The sequence below is a fragment of the Dromiciops gliroides genome, chromosome 2 (assembly GCF_019393635.1).
Source record: "Dromiciops gliroides isolate mDroGli1 chromosome 2, mDroGli1.pri, whole genome shotgun sequence".
Classification (NCBI taxonomy): domain Eukaryota; kingdom Metazoa; phylum Chordata; class Mammalia; order Microbiotheria; family Microbiotheriidae; genus Dromiciops; species Dromiciops gliroides.
The window spans coordinates 595606002-595627219 of NC_057862.1; the positions used below are offsets into that span (position 1 = coordinate 595606002).

Below are 21218 nucleotides of genomic sequence, written 5' to 3' on the forward strand. Positions count from 1 at the left end.
AACTTAAAGTGATATTTAAGATTAAAATGGGGTAATTGATTTAAAGGAGTAGTAGTTAGTATTAGTAGTTAGTAGTAGGAATATAATGCATGAAGCTTAAGAAGCTATCATTGCCTTAGATCCAGCTCTCAAATAGAAATTTCTAGTGGAGTTTTTATTTAGCCATTTAACTTTTCTTATTTTGGATTTTAAAATGTGTAGCTTGAAGTGACTGGCAATGTTAAATTTTTCCTTTTCTTTGATCTGTTAATCTTTGCTGTATTTTATTGGGATTTATGTAAAACTTAATGGCCTAACAGACAGGCTATGTTCTTGATTCACATGAAAATGTGATTGTTTTTCATTTTTATTAGTTCTCATGGACACTAACCTTCTTGGTAAAAACTTTTTCATCTTTATCTTGGGAATTAAGTTGCTGCCATTAAAAAATTATTCCTATTGAAGTCATTGAGGATTCTTGATTGAAATTATCTTTTTTTAAAGTATGTATGTATGTGTGTATCTGTATACATTCACATATACACTTAGACACATACATACTCTTTAAAGGCAGTTTTATACTACTGTGCTTAAATTTAAGAGAGCTTTTTTGGCTAGTAGTTTATTTTAGGTATTTGATTTGGTAGACCTGGGCTGTGGGCAAAAAAAAAAGAGGAGGCTTTTTTTGTTGTTTGCTTTGTCCATTACTAGAGCTAGTAAAATTCTTTAATTTGCATCGGTATTGCTAACTTTAGAGTTTGAGGCCTTAATTTGCATAATGATGCTGTCATTTTTTTTATTTTAATTTTTTTCCATCTTGGTTTTATTTATTTCTACAGGCTCAGTTCCTTCCCTCACTCACCTCTGCCGCTTGGAAATTCGATCCATTCTAAAACCAGAACGCCTACGATCTGATGATTTTATCCATCAGTTACCACTTCCCACTAGCCTACATCATTATCTGCTTTATGCAGAAGTCTTGAGAATGTATGACGTTCCAGAACTGAATGGAGAGACCATTGAAAGCAGTTAATGGCTCAAATTTATTACTTTGAAGATCAAGACGGGAGTTGTGAAGTGGCTTCCTGTGATTGGACATTAAAGCCCAGGAAACTTGAACTCATGTCTGGGCTTTTCCTTAGGAAACCACCTGTTGTGAAGCATTGTTGTTGCTACGTTGCTGGTTTATGCTATAAACCTTAGTTATGTTATTTGCTATGATGTTCATTTTTCTGAACCATTTCCTCCCTCTTCATTGAAATTCTCAACTTTTTCATCCTTTTAGTGAATTTTGGCTCTGGACTATGCTGCTGCTTCTTAACACTAGTGATGTTTTCATCAACTATTTTGTATTTACCTGGAATAGGAAACATTTAGTGGAATGTATGTAGTCTTAGTAGAGCTATACACAGAGGATGTTGAGCATTTTCTATATATTGGCTATAATGTTGATAAAGGAACCAGATCCTCTTTCCTGCTATATCCTCTTCTCATTTCTTAACTTACTGATTTTTATGAATAATTGATTTTTCATATGCAACCTCAGGGAAGAATTCTTTTGAAATATGGAAATTTGTTCATTCTCCAAGCTTTTTCTTCATTTTATAAACCTCTTTATCAAAAGGTTCCGTTTTTAAGTTTACAAGGGCAGGGACAGATCTGGATACAAGTACATGCTCAATTGAAAACATAATCAGACCTGTATTGACACAAGCCTTTAATTTGATTCTGAATACTAATCAAAATATTGAAGGAGTAATTTTCCACCGTTTTTAAGAAATGTGTCTCTCCTGAGATTTCTCACTAAAGTATTCAGGTTAGACTTTATGACCTTTAAAGTATGATTCTGACATTCTGTAATTTATGATTTAGAATTCAAGCCTAATTCTGGCCCTGTATCAGAGGTTTCAGTTTTGAGCCTTTGTAACTGAGTGACAATTCCCTTAACATTTAGTTACATAAATAAGATCATCAGATGACCAAAAATTAATACATACACACATACATACATCTTGTTCAGCTGAGGTAATGTGGAGCCTAGAGCAAATAATGTTGATATGCTCGTTTTTTATGACCCAAAGAAATATCCCAAACTTTGTACTTAAAAAGTATTTGCTGCTGAAGTTGCAAGTATTTGGGTTCTCCGTGCCACCGATACACCCCCCCCCCCCCCCCCCCCCCCCGCGCGCTTTTGCCATTGCTATTGCTGAGGAGGGTAGTGGGAACTAGAAGAGACACCTAATCATTTGGGTTCATTTGTGGACATGTCAGAAAATCTGATTTGTGGTGAAGTGAAAATTGTGGCAATGAATTGAATTTTTAAAAATGATTCCTAAATCTGGGCCAGACCAAGTCTTCATTTTGTCACAGTAATATTCACTTTTCAAGTTGTTGTATATTCTTACATAATATTTCTATTTTTGCTAAACGATCAGGATAGAGGCAAATATGGGTAGATTTTTTGCTGTGGCTAAATCTGTCTCTCTTTTGTTTGTGTTATTCAGATGCACAATAAACAAATCTCTCTATGGTTAACCATTCAAGCTTGGCTCTCAATAACTGAATATCAATAAATTGGAAGCTCTTGCCTGAATAACTCAGGATAATTCTCTGATAACTTCCTTCCATGTGGTGTCATACTAGACCTCAGACTTAGCATTCTAATTTCCATCCTGAGGCTCTGTACTCCTGATGGATGAGAATTCACTATTTCTAGTGTCTACATCCACTCTGACTGTCTTCCTTCAGCGCTGTCCTGCCCTGTGTCTTCTTTCTACCTCTATCTCTGAGATCAATGATCAAGTCGATATTATAATTTCTGGAAAGGATGTGTCAATCAGTTTTACTGTGACTCTATTCACCATCTTTGTGAGTTACAAAAACAAAATATCCCTCCCTGAATACCACTCCCCCATATCTTTTGTCTTGCTTTTTTTGTTTGTATCAAAATCACTTAGCATAGTGACTAACACATAGTAAGTATTTAAAAAATTATTTTTTCATTCATCTACTTAACCTTTGAGACAGGTAAATAACTATTTTGCTCACTTGGATAAAAATATCCTTTTTTGAGCAAGTCTTTAATATATTTTATTGTTTTTTAAAAATTGTTAAATATTGAAGGTGAACTGAACTTAGTTGGATGTATGTGAGAAATGAATATTAATGACCAATATCTTGGGGCGATTCAGAGTTTCCCCCCTTTCTTCCAAAAGTCCTTCAGTTTTTCCTGAAAGACTTTACTGATAAGATTGCATTTAACTCTTCATTTTGGTCAGATCCATCCCAAAATTGCAAGGAATTTAAGGTGGGAAGGCTCACTGTATTCTGCTGAGGCTTAGGTGGAGACAGATTCTTTTGTGTAGGTAACTAAAGGCAGGGGGTAGTCTGAGTAGAGATAATCTTTCTGTTCAGGGGTTATTCAGGCCTCTCCACCTCCTCCCTGCTGCCCTGCTGCCCTGCCCCCCAATTTAAAAAGGTATACATTCTTTGAATTGATAGCTTAAAGTTATGGTTGATCTGGGTTAGCCATCTCCATTAGCTAATTATATTTGCTGTTTGAACCACCTACTCTTTGGAAGGGTATATAAATTGTGAGCCAGCCACCATGATGGTCTTTGGTCTGAGAGAGATAGCCAAATGACCATCCTTTTATTAATAACCTGCTGGTTTTATTAATAAAATGATTAAATTACCCAGAAACTATGCCTCTCAACTTTTTAATTGTCACAATAAATGAGTACATTCAGTCAGCCTTAAAAGAACTATAGTTGGGGGCAATTAAGTAGTAGAGTGGATAAAGCACCGGCCCTGGATACAAGAGGACCTGAGTTCAAATCTGGCCTCAGATACTTGATGCTTGCTAGCTATGTGACTGAGCAAGTCACTTAACCCTCATTGCTCTGCAAAAAAAAAACCCCAAAAACAACAAACCAAAAAACTATAGTCTCACATATTTGCTGCTTTATAGATATCATGGTGAGTACAAAGAGAATCAGGTAGGGAGCCTAATTAGAAATTCGATATATTTTGGCTTTCTAGTATTCTTTTTTAAATAAAATTTTATGGGAATCTGTATTTAGGGAAAAATTCTGAGCAGATACTTATGGGTTAAGCAAGATGGTAGAAGATAGTTGCAGTGGCTAGTAAAGGTCAAAGTATTTTCTGTTGTCTACAATAAAGGTTTTAGGCCTGATGATTTTAAAAAACTATTTTCAGAATTGCATCCATTATACTGCTTTCATAAAATTTCATGGAACCAATTTCAGCATAAGTGATTGGTTTTAAAAATCTCTAATGGAGAGTGTCTTGGGCATTTCAAAGGAGTATGCCTTCTTCCTAATATCTTTCCCCTGGGTTTCTAGCACTGGATCATAGTTGCTACAGCTGCTTTTCTTCCCCAATAATTAACATGAAGATACAAGTCAGTAAGTAAAGTCTTGGCTGATGTCCCTCTATGATCCAGGCATAGATTTCTCCTTCTAAGGTCTACTGGAAAGGAAAGGGCTGAAGGCCAGGAAAGGAATGCCAGATTCTATACAAGTGTGAGCTATTGTTTAATCTCTTTGAGTTTACACTCAAATACTGTCTAAAGGGAAATGCATTATGAATGATCTTGGCTAAATACAGATTGAATTTATAGTATTAATGGCTATAACAACATTTCCTTACATGCATAATTTAAAAAATTAATTTACTTTTCTTGAACAAACTTTTAAGTTTGGTTCTAGCAGGCATATTTTCCTTATTTCATATTGTACCATTTTTTGGTGCTTTTTGACTATTGGTTTTAAGCTTATAGAATAATTAGTTTATTCATGTAACTGAACAACTATTAAGCATGAAATAGGCCATCTCACTGAAGATACCACAGCATAATACTTATTTTCTTTTCAAGTCAATAAAAATGCAAGTGATTTTTATTAAGGCATGTTTGTAATTTGCTTTTATGTTCTTGGATCTTCAGAGAAACTTGACATTTCCATTTGCAGTGAACGCTTACTACTCCAAATAAATTAGAGGTAAAGTCAATCAGAATTAATAAAAAAAATGGAAGTGTAAAGTATTTTTAAAGGAATGTACTTTTGTTCTATTTTTAAGCTTTGAAATGGTCAACAGTGTCACATGCTGCAGGAGGGTCAAAGAGGATAAATCATGACTCACTTAACAAATCTTTTCTCTTTGGTTTCAAGATAAATTTTAGCTGAACCCAATGTTAAAAGATTATAAGATTTGTCTCCATTGGTTATTTCTTACAACAGCTCTGTAAAGCACAAAATTCCCTTTTTTAGAGAAAGAAATAAACACGTCTGATTCTGTCAGGCCTTTTTGAGGGTGCATACATGAGTATGTTATCAAATTTCTGAATATCCTGTCTATTACTTTACCACTGAGTTATTCTGCTATGCTATGTGTGGTCTATATTGTTAATGAAAGAATTTAAAACCCAGTTGTGGCAGTGAAAATTGGTGTCTACAGAATTTTTCTCTCTTGGCATGCATGGCACTAATAGATGAAGTAGAGCAGGTAGTAATTGCCATTGGAGCATTGAGACTTGTGAACAGCATCTGTTTATGTCTCCTTTACCATCTAATGCTTATAACCTCCTACTCTCTACTTTCCTATGTGGATGATAGAAGTCCATCATGAGTCATTAAAAGGTGCTAATTTACATCCTGCTTCTGACTTGATGGAATAAGTTGAGAAGGAAGTCCATCTAGTGATTGGTTATGACTGTCATTTGAAATGAGTGGTTAAAAAAAAAAAAGATCAGTTCTGAGGTTAATATGCATATTTGCTTCAAATAATGTGAGCTAAAGGGATTAATTCCAAGTCAGAGTATTGTTTTAATGAATGAGTTAGTTAATAAAGCACAAGCATTGGCCTTTGTTTTTGACACGTTCAGAAACTGTTACTGTATTTATAATTATTTCAGGATGTAAAGGATTCAAAACCTTTTTTCTTCCACTTGCACATTTCCATATTACTTAGACTACCTATGTAGCCTAATTAAACAAATGCTGAATATGTGCATACTCGTGTATTTGTGACTACATAAGCAGCAACTAGGGATATAATAGACACTTAATAAATGTTTACTGATTAGTGACTATAGGTTACACAATGGACAGAGCACTGGGCCTGGAGTCAGAAAGACCTAATTCAAATTTGGCCATGGATACTCATTAGCTGTGTGACCCTAGGCAAGTCACATAACTTCTGTCTGCCTCAGTTTCTTCAGCTGTAATATGAGGATCATAATAGCACCTTTTGTTGTTGTTTTAGTTGTGTCTGACTCTTCATGACCCCAAATTAGGGGTTTCTTGGCAAAAACGTGGTTAGTGTCAGGCCAAATTTGAACTCAGGAAAACGTCTTCCTGATGCTGGGCCCAGCACTCTATCCACTATGCCACCTAGCTGCCCATAATAGCACCTACCATCCAAGATTGTTTCAAGGATTAAATGAGATAACACAATGTCTGGCATATAGTAGACAATAAATGCTTGTTTCCTTCCCTCTTTATTTTATTTATTTATTTTTTGTGACTCAGTGAGGGTTACGTGACTTGCCCAGGGTCACACAGCTAGTAAGTGTCCTGAATCCAGGGCCAGTGCTTTATCTACTGCGCCACCTAGCTGCCCCCTCTCTCTATTTTTTAAAGCAAAACTCACACAGTGATTCTAATGTAGATAGAAGTGACTATGAAATTCAGATATTTTACAATGTAGCACAAGATAGGCAAATATAATCTACTAGGGTTCCCAGGGGCCTGACATCCCTAAAAATGGCATCTGGGCTACTGAGGCAAAGCAGTGTGTGTTTGTGGCAACATTTTTTTCTTAATTTTTCTTAGAACAGGGGAGATCTGTGAACTTGTATAGTTTTTGTTGACTTTTGATTTTCTTTGTAGGGCTATGTATTTTTCTGCATTTAAAAACATTATTCTGAGAAGGGGTCCATAGGTTTCGCTTGGCCTCCAAGGGGTCCATGTCACAAAGTTAAGAACCTGCTTGAGAACATCTCTTGAGGTCATTGATTCTTATAACCATTTTGAGCTTTTCATTTGCACTATCTTCGGTTCTCTAGGTAGAAAAGACCAAGAATAAATTGTATCAGAGACTATCAAAATTACCAAGGAGTCTTTTAAAAATGAGATTTTGCTCTGGGGTAAAGTAATATAAGCACAGTTTTAGTTTAACAAGAATAACTATAAATATTTTATATGTGATTTACACAAGGTGGGGAGAAACCTTTGAAGAAAGGATTTTCTTATTCAATATTGGTTTTGTAGCAGTTTCATTGGGCTGTTTGGGAAAAGAATCGATTCTTCATTTCATTGTTAGCAAAAAATGCAAATAATGTTGGTCCAAATAACCCTCTGAAAACATCTGTAGCACATTTATAAATGATTAGTGCCTATAGCCAGTTCATAGGTCAGGTTTGTGAATTTTATCTTATTCTTAACTTCCAAAGAATCATTGTAGACGATATGGAATATTTAATTCCTAATAACTAATATCTAGTAATCATTATAGATTATTTTTCCTCTACACAAAAACTACTTCAGGAGGGGTAAAGGCCTTCAATTCTCTAAAGAATGTTTTAAACGATCTAATAAATAACTATTCCTTCTCCAGTAATAAAAAATATAATGGCTTGTTAGGCACCAAAATTATATATTGTATAATTTATTTTTAAGACAATTTATAGGTTGGTGAATGGGAGATTTATAATTAGTGTGTTGATTAAGATGAAAATGAATACTTGTTTCTTAGTCAAAAAGTGAAAGGATACATTCATGTATTTTTTCACTGTTTTTATTTGTAGTCACTTGAATTATACTAGATATTAGATGTATCTTACTTTAGAGAAATTATGGCAGTTAAAAAATATTTCTATTGGAACTGGTTTGGGGAATCTGTAAGACAGTGGTGTCAAACTCAAATAGAAATAGATACCTGCTGGCACTGTTGACTAAGAAAACCACAAATGAACATTATTTATGTTGCATTGTTTTTTATTTACTTTATTAAACATTTCCCATTTACATTTGAATATGTTTCTGGCTGTCACAAGTTTTGCTGATCACATCACTGGCCAAGGGAGTTTGATACCTCTGTTCTAAGATACTATACCTAGCCATGGACTGTTCTTGGCTGTACAATACCTGTTTTGTTTTAGGAGGTTTCTTGCTGGATTCCAAACAATATATTCATTTCCTGGAGAGTTTCACATTGCCAGAACTTCCTTCTAGCATCTCTGTCCCAGACAGGTTTCAATGATTGAGACCTGGGATAGGATATTACTTTATCACCTAGCTCTTTCATTTAATAATTTTATTTTAAAACATCAACATTTTCATTTTCCCCATTTACAAGTACCTTTTGAACATGGTCTTTCTGAAGTATAGTTTACTGTCTCCATTATCAAGTTTTGTGTATGTCTTCAAATTTTTATTGCTATTAAAATTCTCATTTATTAAAACTCAGATTCCTTTTAGGCTCAGATCAGGAACCCTAAAATAATTTAAGTGATGGTGATTAGTTCCTTTTGACCTAGAATATATGTAGGAAAATAGTGTAAAATAACTTGGAAATATAGGCTTGTGCTAGATTTTTGTGTGTGTGTGAGGCAATTGGGGTTAAGTGACTTGCCCAGGGTCACACAGCTAGTAAGTGTCAAGTGTCTGAGGCCAAATTTTAACTCAGGTTCTCTTGAATCCAAGTCCAGTGCTTTATCCACTGTGCCCTAGCTTGTGTTAAATTAAGGATAGCTTGTATATAAGGTTATTGAACACTTTGGGACAAAGTTAACTAATATTTATTAAGCTGTTACTATGTGCCAGCCATTATAGTAAGTACTGAGCATATAAAGAAAGGCAAAAGCATCTTGTTCTCAAGAACACATTCTAATGGGGAAGACAACATGCAAATTATATACCTGCTATATATCTTCCTATATGCATATATATATATATATATATATATATATATATATATATATATATATATATATATATATATATATATATATTGTTGTTCAGTCCTTTTTTCAGTTGTGTCCAACTCTTTGTGACCCCCATTTGGGATTTTCTTGGCAAAGATACTGGAGTGATTTGCCATTTCCTTCTCCAATATATAGATATAGATAGTATAAATGGGAAGTAATCTGAGGGGAAGACACAAGCAATGGTAACCTAGGAAAGTCCTCTGAAGAAGGTGGGATTTGAGCTGAGTTTTGAGAGAGAAACCAGGAGAGGCACAAGTGAGGAGGGAGAGGATTATATACATTGTAACAACCAATGAAGAGTGAGGAGATGGAGTGTCTTGTGCAAGCAATGGTAAGTCTGGATCATAGAATATGTGAAGGAGAATAATGTGTAAAGACTGGAAAGGTAAGAAGTAGACAGGTGAAGGGTTTTTAAAAGCCAAACACAGGATTTTATATTTGATCCTATGGCAGAGAGAGAGAGAAGGAGAGAAAGAGTATGTGTGTGAGAGTTTTGGAGGGTGGGGTGACAGGCAGACAAACTTTAGGAAAATCACTTTGGTAGCTGAGTGAAGATGGACTGGAGTGGAAGAAACTTGAGGCAGGGAGGGCAACTAACAAGCTATTGCAGTAGTCCAGGCATGAGATAATGAGAACTTGTGCCAAGTTGGTGGTTATATGAGTTAAGAGAAGGGAAGAAATGAGTATGAGAGATGCTTTGAAAGAAATAATGTCAATACTTGGCAACAGATTGAATATGGAGGGTGAGGAGTCAAAGACGGCACCTAGATTGCTAACCTGGTTGAGGATTGTGGGATGGTCGTGCCCTTGACAGAAATAGGAAAATAGTATGATCAGATGTGTGGACTGATTAAGTGGTCTGCCTACCCAACTGCATTTTGTAGCCTGAGTTACAGTGACATGCACTATAATTATTTGCTTCTGATATTTTAGGTCCTTGAAAACAAGGACTGTGTTTTACTAATCTCTATCTCCTCTTGCAATACCTAGTATACGGTCATATGTATAGTAGACAATGTTGAATAGAGATGAGTTGAATTCCTTCACTTTTGAAGTTTGCCACATATAATAAAATATCTGATTTAGGGAAATACAGTGTTGTCCTACATATTTCACTTGGGAGTCAACTTCATGAACTGTTTGTTTTGAGTTGATAAATGCCACAGCTTGTAGATGCGTGTGCATGTGTGTTTTCTATTGTACTCCATGGGAAAATATAACTCCACAATAATTAGGAGCATAAAGGACTGAGACATACTGACAACTGTTATTGACTTTTAATGGAATGGAAGGCTCATTGGAAAATCACTGGGAATTAATGGTCTAAATAATTAGATGAAATTACCACTCCCAGCACAAAGAAATGCCACATTATCTCCCCCACCCCACCCCTGAAATCCATTATTTTCTGTATCGTAGAGGAATTGTTTTCAGAGGGTTGGTTTTTTTTTTTCCACCTGAAAATATAAGTATGTAATAGCGTCTGCATTGCTTTACTAAGTTCTGGGCCACCACCAGCTCTCATAATACTAGTAATCATGATTATAATAGTGAACCTACTATGTGCTAGGCACTGTGCTAAATGCTTTACAAATAATCCTCTTATTTGATCTTCACAACAACCCTGGAAGGTAAGTACTATTATTATCCCCATTTTACAGATAAGGAAACTGAGGTAAACAGAGGTTAAATAACTTAAGTGTTTGAGACTAGGTTTGACCTCTGGTCTTCCTGACCCCAGGCCCAGCATTCCATCCACTGTTCTACCTAGCTGCCTCTAAATGAGCTAAGTGTGAGCAAAACATAACAGAAAACAATGTCAAGTACAACATCTTTGCATTTAAAAGTCCATTCAGTTAGGATAAAAGTTAGGACAAAACCTTTGTATTTAACAGGTAGCATTTTTACATTCTCCCCTTGCCAGAAGAGAAAGGATGCTATCAAATGTATGTCTCAGATGGGCGAATCTATGTATCCTATTGAATTCCTCACTTTTAATCACTGTTTTAAAAAAACTTGTCATGGAATCTCACTTGCACTGACTTAGAAAAGGTCTAATGAAGGCAATATGATGGTGACTTAACATTTTCCAACCTGTCAGTTACACATTCTGTGATATAATGGTGACTTTCCTCAAGTTAAGCATCATTTCTACTCATCCACACCCATCCACTAAGTACTCAGTATTTTCATGTTACTGAGAATCATATCCAGAATTGAACTTCTTCCTATTGGTGTGTATACCTTGTGCCAGATGAAATTATTATTAAGGGAAGTCAAGACATTATTAACTATTCTACTTTTGGTAGAGAAAGTTCTAGCAGATGTCTGGATGATTGAAACTTTTCATCACTCCTATACTATACTTCCTTGCCTAGCTTATGATTTGTTTCCCCCAATTAATCAATCAGCAAGTATTTAGTAAGCACCCTCTGTGCCAGGTAGTATGCTACATGCTGAGGATGCAGACATGTAGCAGTGACTGAAGAATGGATCGTGTTCTCTGGAACATGATGACTTATTCATCACTTATTACCAGTTGACACCAAGGGGTTAATTAATTTATCCCTTCCTTCCTTCTTTCTACATATTTGTTGAGCATCTCCATATGCAAGACTGTGTTAGGCACTGCAGGGAGCACAGTGTGTAGTGGAGGAGATGAGTCATTCATATTATAAAGTGTTGGGATCAATATCAGGCTATATATGTAAGTGCCTTATAATTGATGGCAACTGATAGAGATTGAGAGGAGAGAGAACAACCTTGGCTGGGTTGATCATTCATCAATTATTTATTTCATTTACTATGAAAATGGACTGCAATTGAGAGGAAGTAATCAACAAATATTTACTAAGCATTGACTTGGTTCCTGATACTGTGCTAGATGCTAGAGATAAGAGCTCTGACTGGAGTTCAAAAGACTTGTTTTCCAGTATTGCTTTAGCTACTTTCTTGATTGTGTGATCATGGGCAAAGCATTTGACCTCAATCTTTGCTTATTTTTACTTCACATCAAAATTTGAAAAAAACCCTACAACAACCATCAACTTCTTTTGTGGTAAATTATCCAATATGGTTGGGGAATGTGTTGTTCTTATTAATTCAGTAATATCATTAAGAGAAAACTGCTATTTTAAAAATCATATATACTTTAGTAATTTTGAGGGAATTAGTATACAACAAAATTTGCTTGGCATTAAAACCACATAATTATTGAAATAAGTTTCTGAAGCATAGGTCTGACTGTTACTTCTTGTTAAAAAATATTCAGGGGCAGCTAGGTGGCGCAGTGGATAGAGCACTGGCCCTGGAGTCAGGAGTACCTGAGTTCAAATCCGGCCTCAGACACTTAACACTTACTAGCTGTATGACCCTGGGTAAGTCACTTAACCCCAATTGCCTCACTAAAAAAAAATAATAAAAAAAATATTCAGTAGCTCCCTATTGTCTCTAGGATAAATTATACATTTCTCAGCCTCTCATTTAAAGCTCTCTACAAATTAGCTCCAAACATCTCATATCACTCCTTTTCATGCAGTTTATGTTCTAGCCAAAGTGGCCTATTAATTCTTCCTTGACCTCAATATTTCAGCTCCCTCCTTTGCCTTTTTTTCAGATTGTTCCCCATTCCTGCAATATGCTTCCTATTCACTTCTACCTCTTAACATCCTTCAAGGCTCAGATTAAAAACCTGTTTCCTATAGAAAGCCTTTCCTGTTTGCCCTAGTTGTGAGGATTCTCTCCCTTCTCAAATCACCTTGTATTTATTTATCTGTATACATGTAGTACTCCTCCCTCCTTCAAAAAGAATATAAATCCCTTGAAAGCATGGACTCTTTCAGTTTTTTTTCCTTTTTATCTCCGTTGTCTAGTACAATGCTTTGCATATAGTAGGTGTTTAATAAATGTTTGTTTGTAACTGATTATCATACTGAAAATGTGTTTAAATGCCTGCTAAGAGGGAATTTCAATTAATGGAATTCCAGCTAAGGAAGACTTTATCTTATTAATGTGTAGGAATAAAACTGAACTAAGGCCAGTCAGGGAAAATATAACTTCAGATGTTTAATTGAACCATTCATTCTTTTTTTTTTAAAAAAAATTTAATACATGGGAGCTGAAAATACCAAACTAAATTCAAGCATTCTTGTTCTCATTATGTTACTTTAGTTCATATTTGTTTGCAAAATCTACAATGGAAATAACAAAGCAAAATTATATTAGGTGGTAAACATATTGTTTATTGTACAAATTTTATGAAGCAAAATTATACTTAAAGGAATTATGTAGTCGCTCTTTAAAGTTATCAGTTTGTGGGTGGGCTTCAACATTGCAAGATAGTAAGCGACTTTGGGAGAAGCAGTAATCATTGGAGTTGAGGAGGCAATAGGGATAGGATGCATTTCAGACCCTATAGGGAAAAAAAAATCCATGGATGATCATTCCCAGGCTATCCCAGAATCCCTTTGGGCAGGTGACGAGGAGGCATGGTACCACTGGGGGAGACCTTCCTTTTCTCTTTCCCTCTCCACTCCTCCCCTGCCACTGCACTACCCTCTGAGCCGTATGAACTGCCTGACTGCTCACCTTGTTGGGATGAGCCAGGTCAACAAGCATTTATTAAATGTTTACTGTATTCCAGGCACTGTGCTAATGAGAGGGAATCACCAATTCTATTCCTTCCAGTCAGACAGAGAACCACCAGACCTAATCATCTGCTCTGACACTGCCTCCTAAGGTCTTCTAGCCTTACCATCTGCCCTGACTCTATACCCTGTAGGCCCCTGATAATGTCATTTGGTTTACTGGGATAACCTAAGGACTCCTTGGCCTTGCTATTCACAGGCTGAAACCTTAGGGTTTCTAGGTCTTTCTGTCTGTCCTGCAGCTGAGCCTTCCTGTATATGTTGTCTTCCCCAATTAAGGTATGAGTTTCTTGAGAATAAGGCCTTTCTCATTTTTTTCTGTTTGTTTCTCCACAGCTTAGCACAGTGCTTGGGATGAAGTAAATGCTTAATAGTTCATTCTTTTGGGTCCTTTTCCTTTTCCCTTTCATTCTCCCTAAGGTTTCCTCTGCCTCAGAGTTTGTATAGGGCCATTTCTTCTTTTTTTCCCTGTCTTCTGGGGCTTCACCTGATGCCCAAATTACTACAAGAGTTCCCTTTTGTCTGTACTAATGAAGGGAATCAGTATAGGTGTGAGCTGCTAATTTCTCTGCTAATTAAAAATTATCCCTTTGCTAATACTGCCCATTGACTTAGATAATTAAGAACTGAATGCAAGAGCAAAATAAAACAACTGTGAAATATTTAGGATATCTTTCCTACTTGGTGTATTTTGCTTAGTCTTGCTTGAGCCTGTGGAGAACTCAGAGGGCCAGAGGCCTTTTAGTGTTCCAGGCTATAGTCCAAACCTTTAGGTATGTCAAGGATATGTTCAAGTGTTCTGAGAATCAAGGACAGGGAGTGAGGCAGACAGAATAACAATATGCTAGGAGCAAAAGTTCTCATGGCCATAAGATTAAATAAGAAGCCAGGTGGTCTCACTATCTTGTAACTTTAGGGCCCCATTCCAACTCCGGAACAAACATAGTTGCTACATCAGCATGGTCAAAGAACAGCCAGCACAGGCTTGTGCAGATAACAGCCGGAACGGGGGCCCAGGAGGAAGTCCCACAGGCAGAGTCCGGGTTCATAGTCCAAACAGGAAACCCGGGGGTGTGAATAAGAAACTTAGTAACAAAGTTATAGCTTCACGTGACTAGCAGCTACAGTTTTGGAGGATAAAAGAGCAGCTCTCTAGGAGCTAGGAAGGAACTCTGATCATGGCATGGATAGGCCCACGTTGGTTGTGGAGCAGGTGGCTGCCAATAAAATATGCCTTCTTGTTTATAAGATTTGTCCCTGAGTCTTTCTCTATCATCTCCGGATCCCACCCCGCAACATGAGCCCCCATGAAGAGTGCTATCCTAAGGTCCTCTAGGCCTCCCCATCTGTCTGAATTCTACCAGTCACCATTTCAGGGGTCCCAAAGCCTGAATTAAGTTCTAGAACTGAAAATGCTAACTCCACCAGAGTATAGTCTCTGGTACAGAAGGGGAAGTGGTAGTTTGGCAATTTAGGTGGATTTTGTTTAATCTTTTGAGGTACATTAGGCAGTGTGTCCTAGGGGAATTGAAATATAACTGCTAAGTAATGATGGGATTAGAGAACTTTAAAAAACTTTAGCTATATCTTGTTTCAAGGGGGCAGCTCGATGGCGCAGTGCATTGGCACATTGGGCCTGCAGGAAGAAAGAACAGTTCAAACCTGATCACAGACATGCACTAGCTATATGACCCTGGGCAGGCCACTTAACCCTTGCCTGCATAAAGCTGCAGAGGAAATGGCAAACCACTCCAGTATCTTTGCTAAGAAAACCCGATGGACGGTTCACATGGTTATGTAGTCAGACATGACTGAGCGACTGAAAAATAAATATATCTCATTTCAACTTTTCCCCACTAATGGTATATATCTTATGTAACCTCTTTCCCTCTAAAGAATGGCTATATAAGGTTATGAATCCAAGAAAGTACTTGTATTTGTGATTTAGAATTAGCTTTAATTAGCCCAATCAATTATGACTTTTTTTTACAACATTCATGGAAATAACTTTATTGGACAGAGCTTTTTGTGATAATATTCATCTTAATAGCTTTTATTTATATCTGTGAGTTTATGTATATATGGGCATGTATGTGGGAGGTTAGATTGGGAAGTCATACAGCAATCTACATTGTAAAGAATTGTCTGTTGTACAAATGGCCTAGGGAGTTTATAGAAATTCATAAAGGACAAGCACCTGGTGTTTGTCTGTCTTGTACTTTTAACCTTGAATACATCACATAATTCACTATCTTCATTTTAAAAATTGGGGCTGTGCTGACCTACTTCAGAAGGATGTTGTGAAAGCTAATTAATTGCAAATCACACTGAAGAATGAAGTGCTAGGTAAATGATGAAGAATAACATTGACATTTGTTAGGGAGCTTAATCACATATGGTCTTTTCATAATTTTATTTTGCAGTTTGCTCTGACCCACTTCTTTCCATGAATTTTTCCTTTTTCCCTGATAGATATTCATTTATTGTTTTAAAATTCTTAAGTTTAGAAATGGAGGAGTTGTTGGAGAGGGTGTAAATCATAGGGATTTCAATTATGAAGCAAAAGTAGAAAAGTACATCCATCTATATAGCATCATTTCCAGACATTATATGATATGAGAACTACCAATTTACTGTGCTAATAAAGCTTCCATAGTGCCTAGTTTATACAAGCTGGATCTGGGGGGGGGGGGTCTTTCCAAAATCAACCATGACAGTCAGTCAGCCAATAAGCATTTATTAAGAGCCTACTATGTGCCAGGCCCTGGGCTATTAGCTGAGGGTAAGAGAATCCCTGTTCATAAAGAACTTGCAATCTAATGGAACACACAAAAGGAGGCTGAAAAGGAATGGGAAAGTTGCACCCTTCCTCCCCCAGCCAGAGGCATAATGGAGAAGTCCAGAGGACTGCAGTGGGGTGGAAATAAAGAGATGACTGACCTGGGCATCCTCAAGTGGAGATTCTGGGAGGAGTTCTCTATGCTCTAGTGAGTGGGATGGAGAGGCCCCATGGGCAGAAGGTATTAGGGGTTTGATTTCCAAGGGGTAAAGTGATCTTACAGGAAGAAGAGGTTACTGGGACATGACAGAGAATTCCAGCAGAGGGCAGCAGGATGGAAAAAGAACAATTCCTTAATATTTTAGCATTGAAATACAGTATACTGTCATGAGATCTTATACTTTTATAGAATGAATGATTTAAAAAAGAACTTATTAATTGCTTATTATTTGTAAAGCACTGAGAATACAAATAGAAAAACAAAACAGCTCTTGTTCTCAAGGAGTTCATATTCTAATGGGGGAGAAAATACATATGGAAGGTTTTAGCTGCAAGTCAAATAGAAAGGTCCCAGGGTCCTTAAGGTGCAGCAGCAAAGCAGATGGTAATGCCTCTTCATTAATGTTATTTCCACTGATAAAATCATATCAGTTCCTGGCATTTGGCAGTGTCAAAGGCTTTGGTGGCAAGAGACTCTATGCTAAGTACCGGGGACACGGTGAGGGAGCAGTTGCCAGGCTGTACCTCCTCAGGAGTTACTTGTCAGTATGATGTCTGAGGGCTTGGAGGTGGGGAGGGGAGAGTCGAAGCATTACTATTCCGAAGGCTGTTGGGTCCAGGGTCCTGGGCTGTTTTTTTTTTTTTTTTAAGTGAGGCAATTGGGGTTAAGTGACTTGCCCAGGGTCACACAGCTGGTAAGTGTCAAATGTCTGAGGCCGGATTTGAACCTGGGTCCTCCTGACTCCAGGGCCGGTGCTCTATCCACTGCGCCACCTAGCTGCCCCTCCTGGGCTGTTTTTATTGGGATCTGAGGGGAGATGATGGTCAAGGTGGTGATGGTGATTTGACTTGCCTGCCATATGCTGTTTCTTGTCCCTTTCCCAGGATACCTTGCTGCTTCAGCTAAGCTGACTTGAATGTTATGTTGATGGCAGTTGTTTGGTAGGAGGTAGGAATGACCGGCCTCTCTTTATACGCCTTGCTTCCCTGGATGATGGCCATGACGGCTGGTCTGGAAGCAGGACTGGTAGTTTGGGGTAGGGCTCTTGTGCTTATTTGCCTTTGGATAGCAGTTGGTCAGCATTGTAGAGCCATGAAATTTTTGGTCAGAGTGCTTCCTTAAACAATACAAATCACAACCTCTCTATTATTTTTTTTTTAAGTGAGGCAATTGGGGTTAAGTGAATTGCCCAGGGTCACACAGCTAGTAAGTGTTAAGTGTCTGAGGCCGGATTTGAACCCAGGTACTCCTGACTCTAGGGCTGGTGCTCTATCCACTGTGCCACCTAGCTGCCCCCACAACCTCTCTATTCTTAACATCTCATGAAATTTTCCATCCAAAGCATTGGAGCTTCCTTTTGATATTGTAGGGACATCACTATAGTACCTAAGCTATCCATCTCTACTTTCTCTTTCTGACTACATGCTTATAATAATAATAATAGCAATTAGACCATTTTAATAAAATTATATAGAGATGAGAAAGCAAACGAATGCTTCATCTTCCCATCCCATCAGGCCACAAAGCTGTGTAGCCAAGCCATCTTACTGCTGCCATTGCCCTGTTTCTTCCCTCCTGAACCAGCATTCTCTATACTGGCCCTTCAGCATCCATGACCCCTAATTTCAAGAGGAAGGTAACATGTTCATCTTCGGAATTCCTGCTAAAGGGCCAAGCCTAGTTGATTTGTAGTCACAAATGAAAATGAATGACTGCAAACTAGCCTACTATATCTACTAGCTGGTTTTAGGCACTAGATCATGCTTCACTATCACATCCTAACCAGCCATTCATTCTATACATCCTATCTCCTTCCTGCCACTGCATAAATACCATCCTTTCTACTCTCTCCTTTCTCCTTTTGCTTTGGACATGGTAATCAAATCATTATTTCCATTGCTTCTGTAAAAGGCATATGTATCGGTTGATATTTCTGTACATCAACTCACCACCACAGTAACAACCACAATAATAGCTAACATTTATATAGCACCTAATATGCCTAATAGTTTTATAATTATCTTATTTTAATCCTTACAACAACCCTGGGAGGTAGGTACTATTATTATTATCTCCATTTTGCAGATGAGGAAACTGAGGCAGAGGTTAAATGACTTGCCCAGAATCATACAGCTTGTGTCAGAGGCCAGATCTGAAGTCAGATCTTCCTGAATCCAGGCATGACACTATGCACTATGCCTCTCTATGCACTGTGCCACCTAGCTAACTCCTCGGACCAAAATTCCCTTCCTTCGATACCACTATCCTTTTTGGGTTGTTCACTACCTAAGATCCTAGGGGACAGGGACTATTTATTTTTATATATTTGCATCTCCATGTAGCAAATGCTTAATATATACTTTTTCATTTGTTTATTAATGAATCAATAGTTATTTTTTCTTGGTCCCATTTGGTGGAAAGTTAAAAATAAACAACCATGAACCATGATCAAATAAACTCTGCTCTTGTTCCTGGGTGCGATGTGTCAATGGTCCCACTCATAATGATAACCTTCCTTGATCAAAAAGTCCCACCTTGGTCATTATTCCTCTATTTGTATTGTCTTCCCCATTAGAATGTAAGATTCTTGAGGGTTTGCTTTTGCATTTGTATCCCTAGTGGCCCATTAATTGAAATGATCTTGAGAACTGATTCCTGAGAACCTTTATAATTATGTTGTTTTCAGGACAGATTTCTCCTGTATTTATTTGATGAAGTTCAGTGGCTTCACTAACTTCACTTTTTAAAATGTCATTTCCAGTTTATTGCATTATTACATTGGATACTGAGGTAATATAGTCAAAATGTGTTGGTCTCATTGTCATTACCCATAAAAATGGATTATTTAAAAAGAGTTTCATATCTTCTTTTTTGTATCAATTTGTCCTTCTAGTTTCATCTACAGATGCTCTTAGAATTATCTAGCTTAGCTGGTTCTCATGCTAAGTTTTCTACAGGCTTATTTTCCTCTCAACTTTTTCAATCTTTTATGAGGTAATACTTATAATTTTGTGTTATCTTCCCCTTAAAATTTTGCAAATAAATTTACATTCTAAACTAGTGGTACCCTTGGCTACGAAGTGTCTCAACTTGGTAATAAAATTTGGTATCCACTGACCAAGGTGGGTCCTAGACTCTATATTTCCTTTTGGGGAGTGTTTTCTTTTTTTGAGACAATCAGTGTTAAGTGACTTGCTCAGGGTCATACAACTGGTAAGTGTCTGAGGTCAGATTTTAATTCAGGTCCTCCTCAGTCCAAGCCCAGTATTCTATCTAACTGCCCTTGGAAGTGGTTTTTTGTTTGTTTGTTTTATAAATTAAGCTTTTTTTTTTTTTAGTGAGGCAATTGGGGTTAAGTGACTTGCCCAGGGTCACACAGCTAGTAAGTGTTAAGTGTCTGAGGTCGGATTTGAACTCAGGTACTCCTGAATCCAGGGCTGGTGCTTTATCCACTGTGCCACCTAGCTGCCCCTAAACTTTTCTTAAGGGATAGTGACTCTATTTCTTTACTTCTGTCCATTTCCTTTTTTTGTCATACTTGACAACTTGTTAAGCAGGTCCAGTTGGAGCTATTGTAATTACATACAGTGTCTTTTCAACTTTATGCTTTCTTCTGATTTCTTATGCACTTTGATCTTTGCTGTAACTCTTGGATCTGATTAAACACAGACAGCTGACTCTGAAATAACTTCTATGTCTATAAGCAGTTGTTTCCTGTCTGTCAAGAGACAGTAACGTACATTTCTTTGTGATAGTGTTTCCTACTCACCAAATCCAGCACCTGCTCCTCTTCTTGAAGGAAGGTTTCATGATATCCCAATGTGAAGCTTCTGAGTAGAAGACAAACTTTTATGAACTCATTGGTTGTCGGATAAAACCACTCATGAAGAATTCTGAAAGTTAAATTAGTGCTTATGGATCATATAAAAATTGTACTATTTTTTTTTAGCACCTTCTGTCCCCATTTCCACTACTCTGTTACTGTAGAAGTAAAAGGAAGCTATACAGAATTGAGGACCATTTTTGCATTTTTTCTCTCAATGGTCATCCACCATAGTTGCCAATCAGATAAATCTTCCTAGAATACATCTTTTATCTCATCACTCTTCTGCTAAAAAACCAAAAACCCCCAAAACCAACCCTTCAGCCTGCTTTCCAACCTGTTTTTCTTACTATTCCCTGACACCACACTGGTCTACTTGTCCCTGAACATGCCTTATAAAAATACTCAGGCTTTTTTTTGTCTTATCACTCCTTCTTCTTTGCCTTTCTTAAGTCCTATCCATTCTTCAAAGTTCATATTAGATCTGACTATCCCTCTGAAGCCTATCCTTAAACATGACCCTCATTATCTCTCTTCCTTTGAATTCCCATAGTATTTATTATCCATATCCTTCATATGACACAAAACTATTACCCTGTAACTTTTTCTACTCATATATGCTATTTTCCCAAATAGACTTTAAAATACTTGAATTTAGGAATGATATTTTCAGTTTATTTATATTTCCCCAAACACCTGTACATAGTAGGTACACATTTGTAAAATGACTCAATTTCATTAAAAATTTTTATTAAACACCT

At 37.1% G+C, this 21218-nt stretch overlaps 1 protein-coding gene across 2 annotated transcripts in view; it reads left to right on the forward strand.

Annotated features, from left to right (window-relative positions):
* Positions 1 to 4943, forward strand: part of ASB3 (ankyrin repeat and SOCS box containing 3) — a 106284-nt gene extending 101341 nt beyond the window's left edge. The window contains exon 11 of one of the 2 annotated variants that reach the window (XM_043988006.1): positions 819 to 4942. In XM_043988006.1, the coding sequence (XP_043843941.1) occupies positions 819 to 1012 (194 nt within the window). In that variant the 3' untranslated portion in view covers positions 1013 to 4942. Of the gene's footprint in view, positions 1 to 818 lie in introns of both variants that reach the window. The other variant, XM_043988008.1, reaches the window with a different exon arrangement.
* Positions 4944 to 21218: the final 16275 nt, after the last annotated feature.